Consider the following 23338-nt stretch of genomic DNA (forward strand, 5'->3'; position numbering starts at 1 on the left):
CAGCCAACACCATCTTGGCCTTGCCAGAGCAGGGCTGGGCTGAGCTGATCTTCTCTGTTCCCTTTCCACCACTGCAGTACAGCCACACCTTGAGCTGTTGGTCTTTCCAAAAGCTCTGCCTGAGCCCTGGAAAGGCAGGTGGTGGCTTTGGGAGTCTCTCTGGCCAACTGACAGGGAGAATGGACTTTTTCGCCTCTCTGTCCTGATTTTAGGTACTGTATCATAGATGAGAGAAGGAAGTCAACAGGCACAGGCCCATCACATGTTGTGCTGGCCACTCAAGTCCCGCGAGTTCTGGGAGGCTGCAGCTACCTGGCATTTGACAGTGGTAAGACTGAAATTGCTATTTTGGATCAGGGAGAGAGTGGGAGGGAAAGGACAGGTTGTGCAAGGGCAAGAAGAAGGATCCATGGAACTACAGACCAGATAGCTTCACAGTGATCCTTGGAAAGATGACACAGCAAATAATCCTGGAAACCTTTTCCAAACACATGAAAAGCAATAAGCCAACATGGATTTATGAATGGGAAATCAAATCTGACCAACCTGATGGTCTTCTATGATGAGATGACTGGCTTGGTGGATGAGGACAGAATGGTGGATGGTGTTTATCTTGACTTATTAAGGCTTTTGACACTGTCTCCCATAACATTCTCACTGACAAACTGATGAAGTATGAAATAGATAAATGGACAGTGAGTTGGACTGACAAGTAGCTGAACTGCTGCACTTAGGAAGTTTTGCTCAACAGCATGAAGTCCAGCTAGAAGCCAGTCATTAGTGGTGTTACGTCAAGGATCAATACTGGGGCCAGTACGGTTTAACGCCTTCATCAGTGACCTGGATGATGGGACAGAGTGTACCTTCAATAAGTTTACTTATAATACAAAACTAGGATGAGTGGCTGACACACCAGAAGGTCATGTTGCCATCCAAAGGGACCTGGACAGGCTGGACAAATGGTCTGACAGGAACCTCATGAAGTTCAACAAAGGGAAGTGCAAAGTCCTGCACCCACTGAGGAATAACCCCAGGCACCAGTACAGGCTGGGTCCTGACCAGCTGGAAAGCAGCTCCGCAGAGAAGGACCTGGTGGTCCTGGTGGACATCAAGTTTAACATGAGCTAGCAATGTGTCCTTGTGACAAAGAAGGCCAACAACGCCTTCATTAGGCAGAGCACTGCCAGCAGGCCAAGGAAGGTGACCTTCCCCTCTACTCAGCACTGGTGAGGCCACACCTGGACTAGTGTGCCCATTTCTGGACTTCCCAGTATAAAAGAGACATGGACATACTGGAATAAGCCCAGTGAATGGCCAGAAAAATAAGGGACTGGAGCATCTTTCATATGAGGAGAGGCTGGGACAGCTGAGATAGTTCAGCCTGAAGAGAAGGTTCATGGGGTCTCATCACTGTGTGTACATACATAATGGGAGGGCTTAAAGAAGATGGATTCAGATGCTTCAGTGGTGTCCCATGACAGGACAAGAGGCAGTGGACAGAAACTGAAATACAAGAAATTCCATTCAAACGTAAGAAAAAACTTCTTAATGTTGAAGATAGTCAAACACCTTTTGGGTTATTGGATCATTTTGTTCCCTTGCTAATGGATGAGAATGACAGGGAATTTGTGCCCATTAGCACTGGGAAGATGGAAAGGGGGAAACAGAATGATGTAAGAGAAGTGCATCCTCCCTCAGGGCAAAAAGAAACAAGTGATAAATCTTCCATCTCTCAATATCTTATTATCCAGGATGCTGGTAGGCTGGGGCAGCCAAAGTTCATTGACTTTTCTGGATGGGCATAGTGCACCAAGCAAAGCAGGTCAACTGTGCACAGCAGTTTTGCCCGGTACTACTATTTCTGTCACGCTTACTGCCTCCCCAGGTGAATGGATGTCGATCCACTTGGATGATCTGATGCCCCCAGACAACTTCACAGCCAATCTAGGCCAGCTTGCCAAAATGACTATTGCTGAGATTTTCATGACCACCTTCCAAGGGCATCTCCCAACAGGTAATAATCTGTTTGCTTTTCACCCACTACCTGCACAGCTCTGTCCCTTCCTCTGTGTGCCCATTTGCTCTGTCTACAACTGTAAGTACAGCTAGATCAAGTAGTCCTTGGAGGCACCGGCTTTGGGTCTTGGCAGGACTTACTGTACTTGCTGTTTCTGAAGCCCTCACAGCACTGCATTTTTTTTCCTCCTGGTCTGCAAGCTGTGACTCTAGGGTAGCAGGGTAACTAAGCTAGTTCTTCAGTTACAATAGCAAATCGGCTGTACTGGTGTGGCTTTCATTATACAGTAGACACACACTTACTCACTCTGATTCCCGGCAAGTATTTCATCACACTTTGCCCAAATAAAACCACTAAATATTCTTGATCTGGTGAGCTCAAAGCCAACTCAACCCATCCCTGCCATTGTTTTCAGAATGTGTAGATAAAGGGGGGAGGGACTCCATTTCCTATCCTGACACACCTGCATTTCCTATGAGATGCCAACCAAAACTGAGGTCTGGTTACTGGGCAATTGTCCTCACTGGGGACAAAGCCCAGGTTAAAATTTCTTAGATTGACAGCTTTGCTGATTGTTGATTGTTGATAAGTTCTATTCTTTGGGATAGAGGTACCTATTTTTCAGGTCTCTACATTTTTTACAAAGGAATTTTATGAGCAATTGTAATTTCAGGTTCTTCAGAGGAATATGCTGCTCTTGAAGATCCAGCCAAGTCCAGTCTTTCTCCAGAAGGAAATGTATGATTTATTTCTTTTTTCTTATTTCACCTGCCTGACATTACTCAGGAACTGTTTTAGGAAACAGTATATTTCATAGGCATTTAGGGATGAAGTTATGCTGGTTCCTGGTTTGGATAGTACATTTGCCATAGGAAAAAGTATTTGCAGGTCTTTGTGAGTCACACAGTGAGGGTGAAGTGGTACCCACCCTATGACAGACTAACACAAGGCCAGAGTAGGCACATTTAAGCCTTGTGTGAATTTTGACAAAGCATGAAATCTCTTCCCCCTTTTCTTCATCCCTTCCCAGGGCTTTTAGCACTTCTCTGCAATGTTGGGATTGATTTACTAGGGATGGGATGGTGAAGCAGATATATACCTCGGAGTCCTTTGTGTCAAGTTAAGTAGGAATTGACAGAGCAAATGCAATGGAGTGTTAGGCAATATACTGACCTCCAGTCTTTTCCATTCACAGCTCCTCAGCATGGACTTTATGATCAAACAGAGCATCCAGAAAGCTGTGATCCAGCTGGAAGACAAGACAGACAACAGTCGGCGTGCCACTGAGAGACTCATGATCATTCACAACTTGCTTTTCCACGATAATACTAGAACCACATGTAAGTACAAACCAAGACCCAGAGTGGGTTGGGATTTTTATTTATGCATGGCTGCATCTTGCACATTGCAAACCATGGAACAGGGGGAATGAAATGAGTGATTTAATGATCTGTCCTGGTGCCCATCTAGGCCAGCATGGGCAGAAATGCCAAAAGAGAGAAGACTAGGTTTGCTCAGGGCCTCTTCTGCTCCCCATGTGCCCCATGTTGTGAGTTCTCAGAGTCTGTACTGAAACATCCAGCTTTTCACATGACCTTTGATGGAGATCTTGGTAGAAAAATCTGAGGCACAGGTCACTTTATACCCGTATGGCTATTTTGGAGTCCAAATCTACCCAACTGATTTCTACATGGAATTGATACAAATTTTTTGTGCAGGTGATAGAAAACTGTGGCTTCAGCAAAATGAAAACATCTGGTTTCATGAGAAACCAAGCACCAAATAGTTACTGATGCATTTGGAAATTATTCTTTTCTGCATATGGAAAGACTTTGTCACTGTGGTGCATGACTTGCTCTTCTTTGAACAATAGGTTCCTGTCAGGTGCCTAGGATGTTTGTTAGTTTGTTTGTTAGTGATGGAAAAAGGAAAGAGACCATACTGCCACTTCAAAGATGTGGTGGGTCTGGGAAGTTCTTGTGGTCATAGAGCAAAACAAAATTTTGACTATAAGAAAATGTTCCTCAGGAAAAGGTGTTTTCTTGTGATTGCATAGTGACACCTTCATTCCTAGCACAATGCAGGATGACTTTTTCTTGTGGTTATATCAGTACTGAAATAGAAACAATCCCACAAATTTTATTTCACATTGATACCAGTGTCATACAGATAAGGACAGGATGTCAACCTTTCTGCAGCACTGACTATTCTTGTGATATACAATACCAAACATTTCTCCATGTCAATATGAGTATCAGAGTATTTATATACCACAGAACCTAATTCACACAATTATTTTTAAAAGACTGAGACAGAGATAAGTGGATTTTGTTTCCTCCATAAAAAATGGCATGTCTTTACTAAATGTTGCCCCCAATATTAGCTCACTAGAAAAAAGAGGAAGGGGAAGAGACTAGGGTAGAATATAAAGCCTCTGGATGTTATTGTGGAGGAAAACCAAGAACTTTCACAGAAGTCACTTTCTATGACTGGCTTTACTCTGACTGAAAACTTTGCATGGAAACTCCTTCTATTCAATTGTTTTAATAAACATTGTTTTACAATTAGATTCTATTCATTTTATGAGTGTGCTGAAAAGGAGAATTTGCCACCTCCTACAAGAACGTGAGAAAATAAGCCTTGAGCCAAGGGAGTGGGTTCTCCGCAGAGCAGTCTCCAGTGAGTTCATCCTTGAAGACACTTCATTCAGGTACTTTTATCTGTGCAGCCCTTTCCAAATTTCTAACAGGTCTGTTTCTGAGAGCATTAAAAGAGATGCAGTGTGTGAAGCACAATACTTAATGGGGCTCAAATATGACAACCAGAAGGTATATTGCTATGTGGTATACAGAAGCTGATGTGAGTTTCTGATGAATAGAGGGTCGGTCAGGTACAAGGAAGACGCTTGACAGGCCATGTTATCACTTCTAGGCATGCGCTCTGGATGCATCTAGAAGACATTGTGGCCAATCTGTTTGCTCAAATTCTTGCGGTGGTGGATGCAAACAACAACCTGGATCATCTCTCTCCACTGTCTCCACTCTCAGAACTGTGGCTTCAGATGTTCAAAGAAGAATCATTCTTGAGAATTAAATATACCAGCAAGTAAGAGACTTGGAAAAAATACAGTATGTACATCTAGGAGAACAAAACCTTACTTTCATAATGCAACTCCTTGCAAAAAGAAATGGTAGAACAAGTCTGAAGTTAAGATGAGCTCACACAGCTCATAACTTATCCATGATAAGTCCTTTGTGTCATGTCATTGGAATCAGAACCTTCCTGTTCTCTTAAACTTTCAGCCACTCAGGAACTCCAGTTCCTTGGACCACTGATTAACACAGGGTGAAGTCAGAACCCATCGGTCTAGAATTTAGAAACTTTGAGTTCCCTAAGGTCAGAGCAGATGAATCCCCTCCCCAGCACAAATACATTTAGTGTCCAACATTTTAATTGATCAGTCAGCTTACTCTGAACAGTAGCTATGGTCAGAGACAAGACAGATGTTCTCTGACTCAGTTGCCTTTCCCCAGCTGCGGTGGTTTTTAGCCTTCAGCTCTTAGTGACAGGAACTTTTTCTGCTCCTGCCCTGTTTTCAATGTTACTGAGTTTTTTGCAAAATATCTTTCTGTGCTTTTTAACCTTTTAAGCAGAACACATACCAGTGGCAGTCAGATATTTCTCTGTGATGCTTCAGTTCAGTACGCTTAGAATATATTACATGATTGCTTCATTCTGTGTTGTTTAAGGAAACAAGATGCTAAGATTTCCGTGTTGTCAATGACTGAAGACCCCAACACATCTGTGTTTTGCCAGTTCCCATTCAGTTGGGTTTTGAAGGCCTACCTGGAGGAACTATGGAAGACAGTCTATAATACAAAAGGTAACTTTGGACTTTTCAAGCAGGTATTGCTCTTTAATCCAGGGAAGCTGATCTCCAAAGTTTCCCACAATAGCCAAAGGTTGTTGTAGGAGCAACCATAGCAGTTATGCTCCCATGCAACCATAATGACCTAGAACATCTGTTGTGCACTTCTCTTTTTCTGTCAGCTTCTATTTTCTGATTACCTGAATCTCTGTCCTTTCCTCTAGGTCATCCAAAAGTGCCTATGAAGGAACCAGCCTTATTGTTCCAAGCACTGATCAAGAATGTGCAGATGCCAGATGGCAATAATCCAAAGATGATGCAGTGTTACACCAATGATTTTCTAAGGATGACTTTGCCTGGCCAAGATCTTTCTGTCTATGAGGTAAATAGGGTTTGGTGGAGTACAAGCTTTAAATGGCACCAGCTTGAGTCACAGGCCTACAGATATCTATGTTTCCAAGAAGTGGGGAAAAAAATTAGCTTCTCATGTTCTGCACACTTCCCAACAACTGTTGGTGCTTAGTCTTAATTCCACTTAAAGAAAAAGTTTTTTTGATGGAGAAGCTTGACCAGCCTGCTTCAGCAATGCAGACTTCCATCGTCATTCCCCTGATGTTTGTTTGGAGCAGAAATAACACCTTTTATTTTATCTGCAGATTCTGTCAAAAGCTCTCCTAATCAATGCGAAACAGCTTTGCTCCTCTGTGGGGCAGAAGGAGATAGGCTTTTCCCCCATCTGGCTTCATATGGAATATTTCTACCTACAAGAGGAGTATCAACTCTTTGTTGACCTGGTAAAAAGTGATGAGACTGTAACAAGCGAGCTGCAAAAAATGTATGAGAAAGACCTGCCAGAAATGGTGAGCAAAAGGGAACAGCTGGTGTTCACAGAGCAAAGTGGCACAGCCTGTTTCGAGCAATGGTCACTAGGAAATATTCAGTGAAAATGTAAGAAAAGAGTCAAGACTTCAGGGGATCTTTCCTTGGAAGTCTTTTCCAGCTACCAGTAAGTCTGAGTGAGGTTCAGAGCTAATGGTCATATCCAGCTTATCCCCCAGCAAAGGACCTTCATGGTCCTGCACCTGGGTCGCGGCAACCCACAGTATAAATACAGGCTGGGGGATGAAGGGATTGAGAGCAGCCCTGCAGAGAAGGACTTGGAGGTACTGGTGGATGCAAAGCTGGACACGAGCCAGTAACATGCACTTGCAGCCCAGAAGGCCAACCATATCCTGGACTGCATCAAAAGAAGTGTGGCCAGCAGGCTGAGGGACGTGGTTCTGTCCCTCTTTTCACTCTGGTGAGACCCCACTTGGAGTACTGCGCCCAGCTCTGGAGCCCCCAACACAGAAAGGACATGGTCATATTGGAACAGGTCCAGAGGAGGGCCACAAAAATGATAAGAGGGATGGAGCACCTCTCCTATGAGGACAGGCTGAGAGAGTTGGGGTTGTTCAGCCTGCAGAAGAGGAGGCTCCAGGGAGACCTTATTGTGGCCTTTTAATACCTAAAGGGGGACTATAGGAAAGATGGGGGCAACCTCTTTTGCAAGGCTTGATGTTATAGGACAAGGGGTAGTGGTTTTAAACTAAAAGAGGGTAGATTCAGACTAGATATAAGGAAGAAATGTTTTACAATGAGGGTGGTGAAACACTGGGACAGGTTGCCCAGAGAGGTGGTAGATGCCCCATCCCTGGAAACATTCAAGGTCAGGTTGGACAGGGCTTTGGGCAACCTGATTTAGTTGAAGATGCCCCTGCTCACTGCAGCGGGGTTGGACTAGATGACCTCTAAAGGTCCCTTCCAACCTAAACCATTCTATGATTCTATGATTCATCCTCCTTTAAACATTTTTTAATTGCATTTATACTTTTTGGTCTTCAAAACTTCTATAATTTAATCTACACTGTGTAGAAAAACATTACACATCCTTTTGCTTGGGTTATTCTGGGTGTGTAATTCATCTCTTCTTAGACACTCACACCTTATAGGTGATGGTCATAGTGTTTAACTTCTTGGGTGAGGTCCAAGTCTGGGTTCAGACACTGTAGCTTACATGTCTACAGGAATGTCTCTACATTGGCAATGGTCGTATGATCTCCTGTGACTGCTAGTGAAAACATGGTCTACAGAGGCAGTGGAGAGTGACTCACAACTGAAGGGATAGGTGCAGTTCAGTTGCCCACAAGTAGGCATCTACTGACATTTGAGGTGCTCTTTGGCCTCCAGCTCCTACTGCAGTTGGGCATGAGTCTCCTGTAGGTCTTGTGCCCTATCTGCCAGCTCTGTATAGATGTCTCAGACATCCAAAGGCATTTCAGCTGACAGCAGAGACCTATAATAGGTCATCTGGATCACACCCAAATATCTAAGTCTTTCCAAAGAACAAGTAATTCAAAGATCTTGAACATCTCTCTGTGAAATGGAAGAACTGTTCTTTGGAGATACCTATTTCTCCCTCCTGGAGGTGAAGGAGACTGAGGGCAACAAGCTTAGAAGCTTAGAGACGAAAGTTTCCATGTGGAGGGAAAACAGTGCTCTGGTTCAAGTATTCAAACAGTATTCAGTACACAGGTGCAACAGAGTTACACTACGGTACAATTATGGTTTCTGTACTGTACTCACTTCCTTGCCTAATAAACTCCTACTATGGTATTTGTTGTTGTGTGCACCAAGCTAAGGTTTACAGAGAATTCCCCATCACAGCCTCCAAAGCTTTTTTTTCACCAAGGTGTAATGGGGCTATGTCAGCTATAAAAGCCATTTTTTTCTTCTCTCTTTTTAAATGTAATTTCAGTTTGTCACCCTTGACACCGTGAACATTCTCCTGAAGAAAGTGCAGCCAACAGATAATCTTCTGTCATTTGAGGCCTGTACAGAATGGCTTAGAAGGGTCAAATCCATTAAGCCCTGGATGGAGTGGATCAGTATGGACAATTACCAGGTTCACCTTTACCAGAAGAAAAGGGAACTCCTGAGGAGTGTGTTGTAAGTCCAACCCTTCTCAACAGCCTGTCTTCATCTTTCAAGTAACATGTCCTCTTTCAGACCAGCCAAAATTTTTTGCTTCAAATTGTTGGCATGTGTTCGCAAAAAGATTCTGCCGGCTCTCACCAAAAGATTTGAAAATTAAAATGCTTGAAGCTTAGAAATATAGTCTATGGAGAAGGATTGCTCATAGATTACCTTTTTCCCTGGAGTTCCTAATCCAGTGTTTCAATGAATTGAAAGACTTCAGGCAAATATATGGGGCCTTATCTCACATCTTCTATGAGATAGGTGTCTACACTGTGAGTTTAATCCATCCTTTCCTTGGGAACCTGTAGTAATTAGTTTGAGAACCTTTATCCCTGAAGCTGATGGCTCCTTCCTAATCCTTTGGTCATTCTGTTGTCTGATTATCACAAAAACATTGGCAAAGCCACTTCAAAAAGCTATGTTAAGAACTGTGCATTTTGATCATGGTCACGCACCCATCATTCCTTGACTATAAGACCTGTTTTCCTGAACATCTGACGGCATGCTTGGTCATGCCTAGGATGCGTGCTATAGTAGAGTAGATGTCTCCATAGACAAAACCTCGTAACTATTCAACAACTCAGTTCAGTGTGGACAGGACCATGCCATATTTTTCTCTCCTTCCTTAGTCTAGTCCTCCCAAGCTACCCCAGGAGGTCTTATGACCTCAAATCATCTCACAGTACCTGAGATCTGTCATAGAAATCTTGGTTGGAAGAGACCTCAGAGGTCTGTAGGCCAGAATCCCACTTAAAATTGCACTGTTGCAACAGTAGAGTAGATCATCTGTGGCTTTCTCTGGCAAGTCTTGAAGCTTTGTTCAACATTTGTGTGTGTGTTTTCCAGACACCAGTGGACCTGCACCAACATTGTCTACATGTTCTTTGACCACCTGCTCCACAACGAGACACAAATAGATGAAAAGCTTCTGAGACTTCTTGTGAAGCAGTTCATCTTCACCTGGAATGTATGAGCTCGGTGTAGTGCTTGCCTAGACATTTTATAGACTTGGAGATCAACAGATTTTGGAAAGAACCTTATCTTCCAGGGATTCCTCTGATCCCAGCTTAAGGGAGGGCACAGAAATGGGAAGAAGGTGGGAAAAGGGTAGAAGCTCCATCCAGTGCAAAAAGCACTGAGATTTCAGAGTCATCATGAAAGCACGCCAGAATCAGAATTTTATTTAAAAGAAGGCTTCCTTGAAAGCTTAAGACATTTTTCAGGCCAATTATTCCTGGCATTACATGAGGAAAGATACTTGGTGGGTCTGTTTGATTTTGGTGGTTTATTATGTAACTTTGTGGTGCTGACATCCCATATTGTTCCTCTTTCATATGTCAAGAAGATATTACCATTGAGCCTTCACTATCCTTTCTTTTCTACAGCGGCTGATGGAAACACAAAATTTTGAGCCAGCAGAAGCTTTTGAGTTGGTGATAAAAGTGCTCAAGAGATGCAACCAAAGTGCTGACACTGTCTACCTTGTGTAAGTCCAAGCCAATTAAAGAAAAAAAAAAAAAAAACTGTTCTGGGGACATTTTACATCGAAACTGTTTTTTGTAAGGGGTGGGGTAAGATCACCACTCATCAATGGGGATGAATCTCCTAAGGCCAAAGGATTCCTCCTGGAGACTCCTAATGCCAGAGCATGTAATGCCCAATCTCACAAGGCCACAGAGCAAAGCCTTTCCCATGCAGTGTTGTGCCTGGCTGGTGACAGAGACAACCCTGGAACTGAATGTGGTGTCATTGATGTAGGTACTCACAGGCCTAGTGAGACTGGGAATAAGGCCCATCCCCTTCACCCAGCCACACCTAGCATGACAGGACACATCTCCTAGATGGGATGGTCCTTGGTGGAACCATCCACTTATTAAACTAGCAGATGTTGCCTTTATTCTCTGCTCACCAGTAAGGCTAGTCAAAAATGACCATCCAGTTTTGATACCCACAGCAAATGTTAGGCATAAGAATCCCATGCCCACCCTCAAGTCTGGCACCAGTCAGAAATCAGCCCTGAGTTGTGTCTTCCTTTGGTGGCATCTTTCAGGAAGGGTGTGAAGGACTGCAAGAGCTGTCTACTGGAGATCACTGACCCAGCAGAGCTGCCCTGTGGCCATATTTTCTGCTCACAGTGCATCCGTGAGTGGAGAAGCAAGCAGTGTAAGATCTGCAAGGTTAACTTCCCAGAGGATTACACACCCACAGCTACAGTGGCCACAAGGTATCCTGTAATTAGTAAAACAACTAGTTTTTTTGTTTCAGTCTCTATCACTTCATATAAAATACTGGAATAGTTACCAAAGCAGAGGTTACACAAATGTCATTAATATGTGAACTCCATGGAAATGTCAGTATTTACCATGTGTAGCAAACCCTTGGTGGTGAACGGATTCACATAAAGTGATCTAGGGTCAATTCCAGCACTTTTACCTCTGTGTCAACAGGCAGTCTATCCAGGCATACATACTACATGAGAATTCCTTTTTCTTTTTTCTCTAGCTATCTTGAGCAGAGGTAGGACAGAGGGAGAGTACAGGGGAAGAAGAAAATTTATCGTCAGGATCTGAGGATACTGAGTATCTGAGTATCCTCAGAAAAAATGTTGTAGTGGGTTTTCTGGGGGTTAATTCCCCTCTCTATTTAAAAAGTATATTTATTCCCAACAGTCTAGGTGTACCTGGTCTCCTGGTCACATTCAGAGAGGCAGAGAAGAGAAACTGTTTTTTGCTTTGTTGTGTTTTGATGGTAGATCTTGATTTTATTCCTTCTGACAGGGAAGCTGTTGCATGTCACAACAAATTCAGGAGTAAATGTAACTCCTTCTTTGTGGAGTTTGTCACCACCTCTATCTTGGGAGTCAGAGGCACACCATCCCCAGAAGTCATCACTCGACTAATCCAGTTTGTAGCCTGCAAGCCATCCAGCCCTGAGCACCAGACAATAAAAAGGGGTAAGAGCCTGACTTCACTGGGACCCTGACCTGATCTTGTGCTGGAGAAAAATAATGAATGTCATCCTTCATTTTTAGTGTGCAAGTCAAAAAGTGAGCTGTCACCCTTTGAAGAGTGCATGGACACCAGTCCAACAATCAAGTCCTCACTCTTGAAACTGCTCCTGCAACATGGGTTAGTGTGATACAGCCCCTAGCCTGATCACTGAGCCACACAGGCTACATGGATGCTCACATCCTATGTCTTTTTTTTGTCATAGGTTCAACAACATAAAGGTTCACCTGGAAAAATACCTTTCTGAGATGGAGGAAAAGGTAGCTTTCAACAAAACGAACTGGAACCATTTCTACTTCATGGTGATGCATTGTCTGGAGGTAAGTGCAAATATCCTTGAGATGTTCCTGGAATCCATACTCAAATTAACCATCATTTCCTGTCCTGCCCTTTGCAGATCACACACTTCCTCTCTCTTTCCCCACACTGGCTCCTGAGGCTGCCTGGAACAGGCATAACCCTCGGTTATGTGCCTAAGGGTACTCTGGAAGAACCCAGGCCTGAGTTAATAAGGTCCAATGTACAGTCTGAATTTTGGAGCTGGAGCTCCTTGAGTCCAGGGGTGCCCATGGCCTGATTTATAAGCCACAAGAGCTTGAGCACAGAGCTGATACTCTGAGCAGAACTGTCCCTGGCCTCTGCTCCACTCCGAACTGGTGCACTACAGATATACATAAGGAGATCTGTTCAATATGTGATTCTCCAAGTGAATCAAGAAGGGAGGCAGTCCTCCCCTGCCAGAGAAGAAGAGTTGGGGCTACATTCAAAGATGATGAAAAATAGTCCACCTGTAAAGCAGGTCATTTCTGGGGATTTGATTCACAGGACACAGCACCACAGCAGAAATGAGCTTTGTACCTGGTGAAAAAGCTTAGGAAAGAAGGAAATACCCAGAACCTATAGCAGCTTTGGACTCTTAACTTTCTCTCTCTTTCTTTCTCTGTTGAACAGGATTTTATGCATCCTTCCTCCCAAGACAATGTCAACCAGCTTGCTGAAAGCTGCCTGTCTACTGCAAACCTTTCTGCTTTCTGCTCACACAAGACCTCAAAAATTGACACCCTTCAGTTCATAGCTCGTCTCCGGTTCTCCATCAGCCATGTGGCCACTGTGCTTGGCAGACAGGTGCTTTCTGGTGAGTCCTTCTGCTAGCAGCAGAGAGCATAAGATTTATGTTTTCTCATAAACAGGTTTAGAACAAGCCAAACATTTGCTAGCATAGGAGGTTTCTGGGGGGTGGGGGGAGGAAAAGGAAGAGAAAAAAAGTCAAAGCTTTATCTAAATTTAAGGGGTTTAACAGATTAATTTTCAAAAGGTGATTCAGGATCAGAAGGGCTAATTTATTTCTTTTAAATCTATATAATTTTTTAATGCTCTTGTTCTGATACTATAAAACTATGTTTTTGGTAATATTGAAACTGCATGGTGTTAAATTTGCTAAATGTTGTATATAAACAGATTGTATCCAAAGATGTGTATATTGCACCCAAAATTTATATATTACCTAGAACTTGCCCTGAAACCATCTTCATTTTTCTGGATTATTTTCTCAATATTGAAACATCTAATTTTTGTTCAGAGTTAAACTTATCTGAATATTGGCATTTCCCCTGAACAAATAGTTCACCAGACTTAAGGGGTAGTGTGCAGCAGTGTAGCACAATAAGCATTTAGGTGTCTACAGGTAGGTGCATGTGTTTGGATTGTTCTCCCATTAGTCTGTGGAGAATGCAGGCAGAGTCAGTGAAGTTCACACTGAGCACATGTGAGTCACTTGGTTTAGAAGAGCATGTATTGCACCCTAAACTCTGTTGATTCACTTCTTTATATCTTCGTCAGCTTTAAGGAGTGTCCAAGTCTGAGTAAAGACACTGACACAGTCTTAACTCAACCCATGTAATCAACGGAGATACAGTAGACCCTTTATAAGGCCAAGATGTAAAAAAGGCCAGTGGATTCCCAGTTCTTATCTTACATACCTAGAACAGAGCCATGAGATTGCTCTCTACCTTCTGGACAGGCTTTGAGAGCTTTCCTTTCTGACCTAAGATAGATGCTAGAGAAGATTACCCAACTAAGATCCTATAAGGGCCAAAAATGGGACAACAGTAGGCTATTCAGTCCCCATATTCACTGTCTAGTATTCTACTTCCCTGCATGGTGCAAATATTAAGAAGCACAGGATACTATGGTTTCAGGCCATATTTCTACTCTTGGGGAAAAAGGGTTGTTGCAACCTAAGCAGGTGGTGCGCTTGCAAAAATTATCTATGACTGCATGGGAGTGAGCCTAATGAGAAATTTCACTGGTAGTTGCAGATCCAAACATATCATCTCCTAGTGGGAACAAGCAAGAAGAGCAAGACCTGGTGAATGCAATGAAGAAGCTGGTGGCAAATGCAAAGACACCATGGCCTCAAATATTCCTCATTAGAAATCTCTGTAACAGCTATGGGTTCAATCAAATGCAGAAGATCCTTCAAGCAGAAAAATGGATTTTACCCAGAGGGGTTGAAATTTCACAGGTGAGTGTCTTCCAAAAGCTCATCTACAGGTCACTGAAGTTGTGCCACCCAAGCACAGATGCATACAGGCTTTTCTTGGCAGGTAGCTCTGAGGGTGTACAGCTGGCTAACTTGAGCCCTGCCTGGTGAAATACATCTTGTAGCCTCAGAGCTGTTGGGATAGGAATCACACAACTTAAGTAATGAAAAACTTCTTAGGGCTTTCTTGTAGTCTAAGGAGAGATATAAGCTCCTCTAGAGAATGATTCATCCCTCCTTCATCCAGGGACTGTTCCCCTGGAGGCACTCATTCGCGTATTTGGAAGATTGCAGAAATGAAACAACTGCACAGTAAAATTCAAGCAGAACAGGTTTCAGATCTCATATCTCTACAGCACCACAAGCTTTCCCCCATGATACAAATACAATTTTTAAAAGATGCAAAAGAGAGTTTGTAATATTCACAACACAAAAATAGCATGGTAATTTGTGAGGGGTCCATATGAATGCTTCAGTGGTCTTGAGATAGCCTGCTATATGCTGATGGTATCTTCAGTACAAAAACGTAACTTACTCTGTATTTCACAGCATATGGGTGTCTGGTCAAATATAACACTGATGTCTTCAGTGTTGGACAGAGCAGAAAATCAAATAAAAACCAAAGATCCCCAGGAAATGCAGAGACTGATGGTGAGTATCCATTGTGTCTCCTACAGAAGATTTCTATGGGGTGTTTGTAGAAAGCTATAGGAATTTCCTCCTGAGTTGGAGACAAAAGGATCATCACATTATTATACAAAACACCATTTTCGAAGCCTACCAGCAGGCACCTCATCAGGATGTGCCTTATGGGTCTCCTTACATTCCATATGGTTTGTCCAATTTCTTTTCTAGCCTGTCATAAAACAAATGGCAAATATCCTCCAAACACCATTGCTCCCAGAAGAGCCTCTGGAAAACAAGATGAAGAAGATCGTGGATGCTCTGTGCAGACATAAAAACAAGTTCTTGATGGAAGTGGTGTTTCACACCGCTTTTACTCTGGCCCTATCCCAAAGTCCCCTCACTCATCTTTTCAGAAATATCTGCTTTAAGCCTCATGTGGTGAAGGTAAGTCAAGATGTAGGGATATAGCTACTTCCCTTCATGATAACTCTCTCAGGGGTGGGATCTGCTTTTACACAACCAGCTCTGTCAGCTTACAACCAGATTTGGCTTGGGTCAGTTTGCAGCTTTCTGGGTGTTGCAAACACTATATGGAGCCTTCTAGTTTTTCCACTCCCTTCCAAACAGTCCATGAGAGCAAACTGAGACTGTCCATCACTATCTGTATTGAAAGTGGGGGACACAGCCTGCTGGAGATGCCCATCTCTCTCCAGTGAATCTAAGGGAACCTGGGGGCTACCAAATACTAGTTGTTGGCTGAGCTTATAGTACTCAAATCCTAGCTCAAACTTCTTCATTCTGACCACACATATGTCAGCTGTCAGGCAAAGATAAACTTTTCACTAGACTAGGCCTTCCATTGCATCTAATGATGCTTAAATTTTTCCTGTTATTTGAGGAGTGCAGGAAGCAATTGAGATATGCATTGCCTGTCTCTTGGCTGTGAAGACAATGGCAGTGTTGAGATCCTGCTCCTTCCCTCTGAATCCTCAGTTTGGTAGGCAGATACCAAAGTGATGAAGATGCTAACTTGGGCATTGCTGTTCTTGTAAGCCCAGCCATCCCCAATGTATCCCCAGCTGATATAACGCTATGTCCCTTGGTCTATGTCTTAGTCAAGATTTTTCATTTATCCATTTGAACATAATGTGTTTATCTCCAGAACTGTTATTTCTCCAGTAGCTGAGAAGCAAACTAGGAAAATGGTTACAATTCCTCAAATCCTTCTGTACACCTGTGTTTCCTTTCTAAGGGGTCCTACCTTCCCACCATGCCTGGAGACCTCCTTTTTGATCAGAAGAACTGGAAAATTGGTCAACATGATACAGCTTGGAGTAAGTGCTGAGGAAATTTTACTTCAGTCCAGGGCAGCTGCTCCTATATGGATGGCAGACACAGGGAACTTGCTAGAACTGTGCCCTGAGACAGCCTGGCCAGGGGATGGAGGGAAAGAAGGAACAGGTGGATGGAAGGAATGATGGCTTTCTTTAAAGATACCTCTGTGCTTCTGTTGAGTACTTTACCAATCTCTTTTTGGCTGCAGCAACCCCCAGTCCATTTATGGGAAACTCTGTGAGAACCATGTTGTAAGACCCGATCCCAGTAGGTGGGAAGAAAGTCTTACTTGGGAAGGACCTGGGCTCTTGCCCTCCCAGTGAATTTCTGGCTGTGCTTACATCATGGGGGATTTTGTAATTGGGAGACAATTGACTGATTAATCTAATATCCTTTCATACACAGCTTGTCAGTGTGGTTCATACTGGATTGTCACCAATGTAAGTGTTTTTTGGCTTTTTGTGATGCTGAGGGTCTTCTGACTGCTGTTAGGCTTTCTGCCCTATGTCTTTATGCTGCTGTCATTTCTTTGCCTACAGTGTGGGCGTCCCGGAGAAGTCAAACAATGCCTATGTGGTGCCAAAGTTGGAGGATTTAATCACAAACCTGTGAGTGGTTTCATGAGGAAGGAAATGTAAGTTGATGCTCCCTGCCCTACAGCCCAAGAAAGATGAACAGCGCTGTGGCCTCTTGACCTTCTTTCCATTCTCTGGAAACAGGGGAAATACTGTAGTTGGGCAAAGCAAGATATTTGTGACCCAGGGTCGAACTGCAGGATGAAATCTTGGAAATTGATCCTACTGAGGGGAACAGAGAAGAGAGAAAGCATGAGTGGCATAAAACAGCTAGAAAGGGAATTTCTTCAGCAGCAGTTCTTCCCTTCCAAAAGTCTCATCTCATCCCACTTGTTCTGACCCAGTGATGGCCAAACCTCTGTCAATGTTAACTTACATGAGATAAGCTTAGTCATTGAGAGTGTAAAACTGTATTACATTTCCTTATCACAGCACAGAGGATAGAACAGGAAAAGGATACATCCTTGGGAGCCCTTTGATACAGAAAATTGAATTGGAGAGGGACCTGTCACCTGCCTCTGTCTGTCTTGCAAGAGCTCTGCTGCATTCGTCCATGCTGCTGGGGTTCTATACAGATAAACAGGTGAGACAGTCCCTGCTTCTTTTTGCTCCCTTACCTCCTGTCTGTCTGTCCACCCCACTTATTCTGCAGCTTCCATGTGAGGAATTGTTTCTGCCCTACTCTGGGAAGAAGCTAGAAGCTTTCTTGACCTGTCTTCCAGGCGATTCTGAGTCTAATGACAGAGAAGCCAAAGGATGTGGCAAAATTCTTCTGGGACCACCTTGAAAAAGACATTGAATGCCTGGCAGAGGCACTTAGCAGAAACACAGAGGATGCCACAATGACTGTCCATCTGTTTCTCCAGCACTTGAGCAACAGTACAACAGGTAAAGGTGTATTCCACGCATTGGGAGGGTACCAGCAGGCTTACATCAGGTTGGTTTTCACATGGTCACTGGAACTGGTGGCTCTTAGCCCATTACTGCAGCTATCCTGCACAGGCTTCAGCATCTACTGGGAGAGGACCCTTATTCTCCTTTGCGTTTCCTACAGGACAAAACATGACCTTGAACATTTTGCTTCGGCAAGAAGAAAGAAGGCAGTGGGAAACCTGCTTTAAAACCCTGACTCAGCCATTCTTCCAGGTATGTGAGGACTGGTAGCTGTGTTTCCAGGTATCCATATACAAACTACCACTTTTCTAGAGATCAAGTGCAGAGCCCATATGGGTTCTGGTGAATACCCAGACACATCCAATGAGCTCTGACATTCCCACATGCAATAAACAGGATCTTAAAATCTTTTTTAAGATGCTTTTTACATGCTGATTGAAATTCACTTCAGAAAAAAATTGGCTCTATGCCTTGGAGGGCAAGAAAATTCCCTGTTGGTTTCTTCTTGGGCAATTTTGTCCTTGTCTCAGCTTCATTCTTCAACAGGAAGTTTTACTGTCTCTTCCCTTTCTTCAGAGCCACCATTGTCTTCCATCATGAGAAGACTTGTGAGTTCTCCCAAACCCTTTTGTAACAAAAGGCAGCTCCTAATAACCCTTTAAATTCTGCAGGCCTTGGAGCAGAGCCTGACTTCTGTCAAGCAGCAGAGGTTGAGAGATCCTCAGGGCTCCAACCTGCTTCTACAAATAGCTTATGGCCATGTGACTCCTTTCAAAGACCAGCCAAACCTTGGACTTATTGGCCTGTCCTACATGTGGAGATTTGAACAGAAGATGTCCATCCAGACACTGATGCATCTCCTCCAGCAAGAACATGGAGAAGGTCAAGGAAATCGCTACCCTGTTCTTCTGGAGCTCATGTCTAAGGTTTGCTGTGAAATATTCCTCCTCCTTCAAAGCAGAGACAGGCAACATGTGGATTCACCATTTGGTGTCAGTGGGGCACTAAGTTGATCATTTCCCTGTGTTTCCCAGTACAGTGCCCTTCTCCTGAATACCACACAATGCCAGACACAATCCTGGTTCCTCAGGTAAGTGTGTGGATAGCAAAGTCATGCTAAATTTTCCCTTCCAGCTCCAAAATATCCAGCATGTCCAGCACCTGCCTGACATTTTCAGTCTGCAGAAAGCCCTGATCCACTTCTTCCAGAACAGCTATGGGCGGGAAACATACTCAGTACAACAATTCTTAGACCAACATGAACTTTCAGGTATGACATGGAATTATTCTGATCCCAGTAAACTGGCATCTACTACTTCTCAACATCTGCATGCTCTGCTCTGATATTATAGCAGGACCTATGGTTTCTGTTGCAAGCAGCAAACACAAGACTGCTCCATGAGGGAAGATGAGCCAGGAGCTAAGGGTGACCACAGCACAGACCAGGCAGCAACCAGGGTACACTCCCACAGTATCAGGTCAAGGCCAGGGTGGTGATAGAGCAAGGTTCTGTCAAGAGCTCAGTGATCATAACACAAGGCGAGGTAATAAGTCCAGAAGGAGTCTAGGAAGTCCAGCCAATAAGTTACAAGAGCAGGAGACAGGGCTGCTTACAACTCAGGCACTGGCCTGAGCTGACATGTGTCTCCTGCACCCAGGGGGAAGGGGTAAGTTGAAGTCCCCAGGTCAGGCTGCTCAGGACTATTAAGGCCTATTAGTGCCCTCAGGGCCCTGACACAAGCTCACAGTGGTGATTCTCTGTCATCTCCTTCTTCATGGCCATCTTTGGGGTCTGGGGGAGAGGGTAGAGATCTCTGAGACATTGGAATGATCTCTGAAACATTGGAATGGGTCTTGGGCAGATTGCCTCCCACCCTCAGAGTAGGTATAGACAGCAGGAGGTGAGAAACTTGTAGAGACTTTTCCTGCTGTTTCACCCATGAATGGGCAACATACACGAGACAGGTTTTTAAGGCTGTAAGTAGGTGTATTAGCATGGTGCATGCAAGCTGGGATTCGGCACCCCTTAATGCCAGTTATAGTATAATATGGGCTAGAAAAATATGAGCTCTGGTTAAGCTTGAAGCCACAGCTGTGAAAGGCAACCAAGGCCCAGCCTATCAGAGTTTACTGAGCAGTTGCACAGCATAAGCTTTATCTTTCAAGGAGACAAAAATAAATCTTTTTCAATTGCTTTCTCTTGGGAGCATGCATTGACACTGCTGTTTTTCTCCCATCCTGTGCCTGAAGATGACCAGCGTTCAGCTTTCTGCCGAGCTATAGGGACCATCCAGAAAGTCTGGACCAATATCAGAATGAGACCACTGTGCTCAGGTATTTTGACTTCCCACGTATTGTTACTTCCCTTTCCCAAGCCATCGATGAAGGCTAGAACCTGTGCCAGTTGCTAGGCTTGCTTTGGTTTGACTCTTCAGTTGAAAACAAATCAAAACCCTTCCAAAAATACAAAACCTAATATGAAAAAAAAAACTATTAAAAGATTTTAACAAAAGCTAGCCTGAGTTTCCCCCTTGCAAGAATTCTTCTGAACACCACGAGGCAGAAGAGAAACCCTCCATTTTGTTACAGATGTCAGAGTCCCCCCGGACCTGTTGCCAAAGGACATCAATGTCAATACCACTGTCCTGAAACTCCTCCCCACTCCACTTTCTATCAGTTACATTGTGACAAGTGTCCTGATACAGCTCCAGAACAGTTGTGTGGACGCAGCTACACAGGTCACAAAGGAAAAGCAACGGTATGTTTCAAGCAAATCAGGGCTTGTCTAGAGATGCATGTGTAGAGTGGGATGAGGTAAGAAATAAGCTGCTATCCTTAACAGCAAAGGGTAATTTCTTCTCTCCCAGGATCATCTCTGCAGAAGAAGTGAAACCATCTTCAGTGCTGAAGATAACTGAGAATGATCTGATCACTGTGACACTGGCCAACTCCCAGTATGTGATAGAGGAAGATGGCACTGAGACAACCCATTTTGACTTCCAGACACTGCAACAGCAAGTGATCCAACGCTTTATCAGTGGGAAACCGATCATCAAAGCTCAGGTGAGCTTAGCACAATGCACTTTCAGCACAAGACAAGTTGCAGTGCTTTAGGCCAGCAGAGGGTATAGGATATTATTTCCAGCACCTGGTACTCACCTCTCCAGAGCTGGAACAAACACATATGAAGGTGCTTGTACATTTGGCCATTCACCACTCTGCATCTATCTGCATTCCTTGGATTGTAACAGTTGTATGGTCAAAAACCACAGTGCTCAGCAAACCTTGGTGTTGTGAAAGGCAATGTCAGCCCTTCTGTTCAAAGCCTGAAGTGGAGGTTGGCCCGGATTTTCTTATAACCAAGAAAAGAGTCAGACACCACCTAAAAAGACTGAAGAGACTTGAGTTTGTGGGCATAGTATAGGGCTGGAGTCCAATGTGGGTCTCTGAACTATGTTGGAGAAGTCCATCTTCCGCTGTGGTATTCATCTTCACTTACTTACATTAGCCTTTGGCTTTCCTCCAGAAGCTCTCAGGGTACCAGATTTGTAAATAGTTGTTCCCATCTGAAAAGGCAGGCCAGAGGTAGACACCTCAAAATTTAAGTCTTGCAGGACAGCAGTGAATTTAGGTACCTAAGCCCTTTCAGCCCCTTTAAAACTTCACATAACCCTCAGGTGGTTACTTAAGCTTCATCTGGGGCACTCCTGTGACTGCTGGTTGCCCCAGCTATTTCCTGTGTCAGAGGAAGGGCCTGCTGGGTGTTTGGATTTGTTAAATGTGAAAATCCAGCCACAAGGGAGGGGGAAAAAGGGGTTCCAGGGCATTATAACATGGCTGTCACACAGTTATTCAGGTCCACATGCTTGTCCAGTAGTAGAGTAGGATAAGCAGGGAAACTGACACACAGTCACAGAGAAACTGAAAGAGTTTGGCTGGTGGGACCGTTTTCTCCAAGTACAGTTAAGTTCAAAGCAGGAGCAGATTTCTCAGGGTGTTACAAAGCTGAATTTTGGAAATCTCCAAATATAAAAATTCACCACCTCTCTGCCCCTCTGTTTCAATGTTTTAGCACTCTCACTGTGAAAATAATTTCTGCATGCTTAAGTAGGAGATCCCTTTTTGCCCCTTGTCCTTATTGCCTTCACTGCCATCCCCCTTTTAGTAGTGGAAAATCAATTAGAATCTCCCCATAAAGTTCTCTTTTACAGGGTGAACAATGCCCTTCATTCTGTTCTGCAGCCCCTCAATCTTGTTGGTCTCTACTGGACTCACTTCAGTTTGTCAGTGCCTCTTGTACTGAGGAACCCCAAATTGGACACAGTACTCAAATGTAATCTCATAATTGCTGAACACGTGGAAAAAATTACTTCCCTTGTCCTTCTGGCTACAATTCTGCTAATATAGCCTGATGTGCACATGGCCTCTTTCACCATAAGAGCACACTGCTGACTCCTGTTCAACCTATCCACCAGGATACATGGGTCTTTTTTGCAAAGCTGCTCTAGATCTAGTCTGCTCTCAGCCTATGTTTTGTATATGATTGTTCCAACCCATATGCAGGATTTTGCATTTGCATTTGTTGAACTTCATGAGGTTCCTGTTGGCCCATTCCTCCAATGTGTTCTGAATGGCAGTCATGCCCTCCAGTGTATCAGCTCCTTTCCCCAGTTTGGTATCATCCACAAATTTGCTGAGATGTCCTGACAGTTGTTGCTAAAGTATCTTAACGACCTCAGCCAGCTCCCTCAGCACCATTGGATGCATTCCATCTGGTCCCATGGACCTGTTTCTATCCAGCTCTACCACGTCTGGCTGAGAGGGAATTAATTTTCATCATAGCAGCTCATATGGTGCTGTGTTTTAGATTTGTCACCAAACCAGAGCTGATAACACATTAATGTTTCAGCTATTGCTGAACAGTATTTGCACAGCATCAAAGGCCCTCTCCATTTCTCATTCTGCTCCACACCAGTGAATATACTGGAGATGTGCAAGAGCTTGGGAGGGGACACAGCCAGGCAGATGACCCAAACTAACCAAAGAGGTATTCCACGCCTTATAATGTCATACTCAGCAATAAAATGGGGAAGAGGGGATTTTTATGGAGGTTAGCCATCTTTTGCTCAGGAAGTGTCTGGGCATCAGTCTACCCATGGGAGGTGGTGATTGACCGCCTTTGCATCACTTGTTTTGTTTTCTCACTTTTATTTTTCCTTTCCTCTTTTGCCATCCTGCTGAGGGTAAGGAGTGGAGGGAAGTGAGTGAGCAGCTCTGTAGTGCTTAGCTGCTACAACAGCAACTTATCTCACTAGTCCCTAATTTGGTCCTCTTTTTTTGTGACGTGCTTTTAAACTTTGCCAGTAAACACAGAGGACTGAAAACAGACCTTTACAGTAAAAAGTGAGACAAAGAAAGCACTGAATATCTCAAAAAGTACCTTTGCCATGTCCT

The 23338-nt window shown here is 43.8% G+C and overlaps 1 protein-coding gene across 2 annotated transcripts in view; it reads left to right on the plus strand.

Moving 5' to 3' along the window:
• LOC142052471 (E3 ubiquitin-protein ligase rnf213-alpha-like) overlaps positions 1 to 23338 on the plus strand; it is a 66451-nt gene that overhangs the window by 37536 nt on the left and 5577 nt on the right. For both annotated transcript variants that reach the window (XM_075082628.1, XM_075082638.1), the window contains 31 exons: positions 213 to 328; positions 1886 to 2014; positions 2691 to 2755; positions 3213 to 3357; positions 4586 to 4727; positions 4949 to 5122; positions 5767 to 5900; positions 6110 to 6267; positions 6542 to 6745; positions 8683 to 8873; positions 9750 to 9870; positions 10289 to 10389; positions 10954 to 11127; positions 11681 to 11856; positions 11935 to 12031; positions 12117 to 12231; positions 12863 to 13046; positions 14224 to 14435; positions 15003 to 15104; positions 15309 to 15524; positions 16333 to 16414; positions 16821 to 16855; positions 16955 to 17049; positions 17423 to 17573; positions 17713 to 17878; positions 18045 to 18136; positions 18556 to 18810; positions 19019 to 19154; positions 20135 to 20218; positions 20474 to 20642; positions 20752 to 20947. In XM_075082628.1, the coding sequence (XP_074938729.1) occupies positions 213 to 328; positions 1886 to 2014; positions 2691 to 2755; positions 3213 to 3357; positions 4586 to 4727; positions 4949 to 5122; positions 5767 to 5900; positions 6110 to 6267; positions 6542 to 6745; positions 8683 to 8873; positions 9750 to 9870; positions 10289 to 10389; positions 10954 to 11127; positions 11681 to 11856; positions 11935 to 12031; positions 12117 to 12231; positions 12863 to 13046; positions 14224 to 14435; positions 15003 to 15104; positions 15309 to 15524; positions 16333 to 16414; positions 16821 to 16855; positions 16955 to 17049; positions 17423 to 17573; positions 17713 to 17878; positions 18045 to 18136; positions 18556 to 18810; positions 19019 to 19154; positions 20135 to 20218; positions 20474 to 20642; positions 20752 to 20947 (4417 nt within the window). The remainder of the gene's footprint in view (positions 1 to 212; positions 329 to 1885; positions 2015 to 2690; positions 2756 to 3212; positions 3358 to 4585; positions 4728 to 4948; positions 5123 to 5766; positions 5901 to 6109; positions 6268 to 6541; positions 6746 to 8682; positions 8874 to 9749; positions 9871 to 10288; positions 10390 to 10953; positions 11128 to 11680; positions 11857 to 11934; positions 12032 to 12116; positions 12232 to 12862; positions 13047 to 14223; positions 14436 to 15002; positions 15105 to 15308; positions 15525 to 16332; positions 16415 to 16820; positions 16856 to 16954; positions 17050 to 17422; positions 17574 to 17712; positions 17879 to 18044; positions 18137 to 18555; positions 18811 to 19018; positions 19155 to 20134; positions 20219 to 20473; positions 20643 to 20751; positions 20948 to 23338) is intronic.

The sequence above is a fragment of the Phalacrocorax aristotelis genome, chromosome 1 (genome assembly GCF_949628215.1).
Source record: "Phalacrocorax aristotelis chromosome 1, bGulAri2.1, whole genome shotgun sequence".
NCBI lineage: Eukaryota > Metazoa > Chordata > Aves > Suliformes > Phalacrocoracidae > Phalacrocorax > Phalacrocorax aristotelis.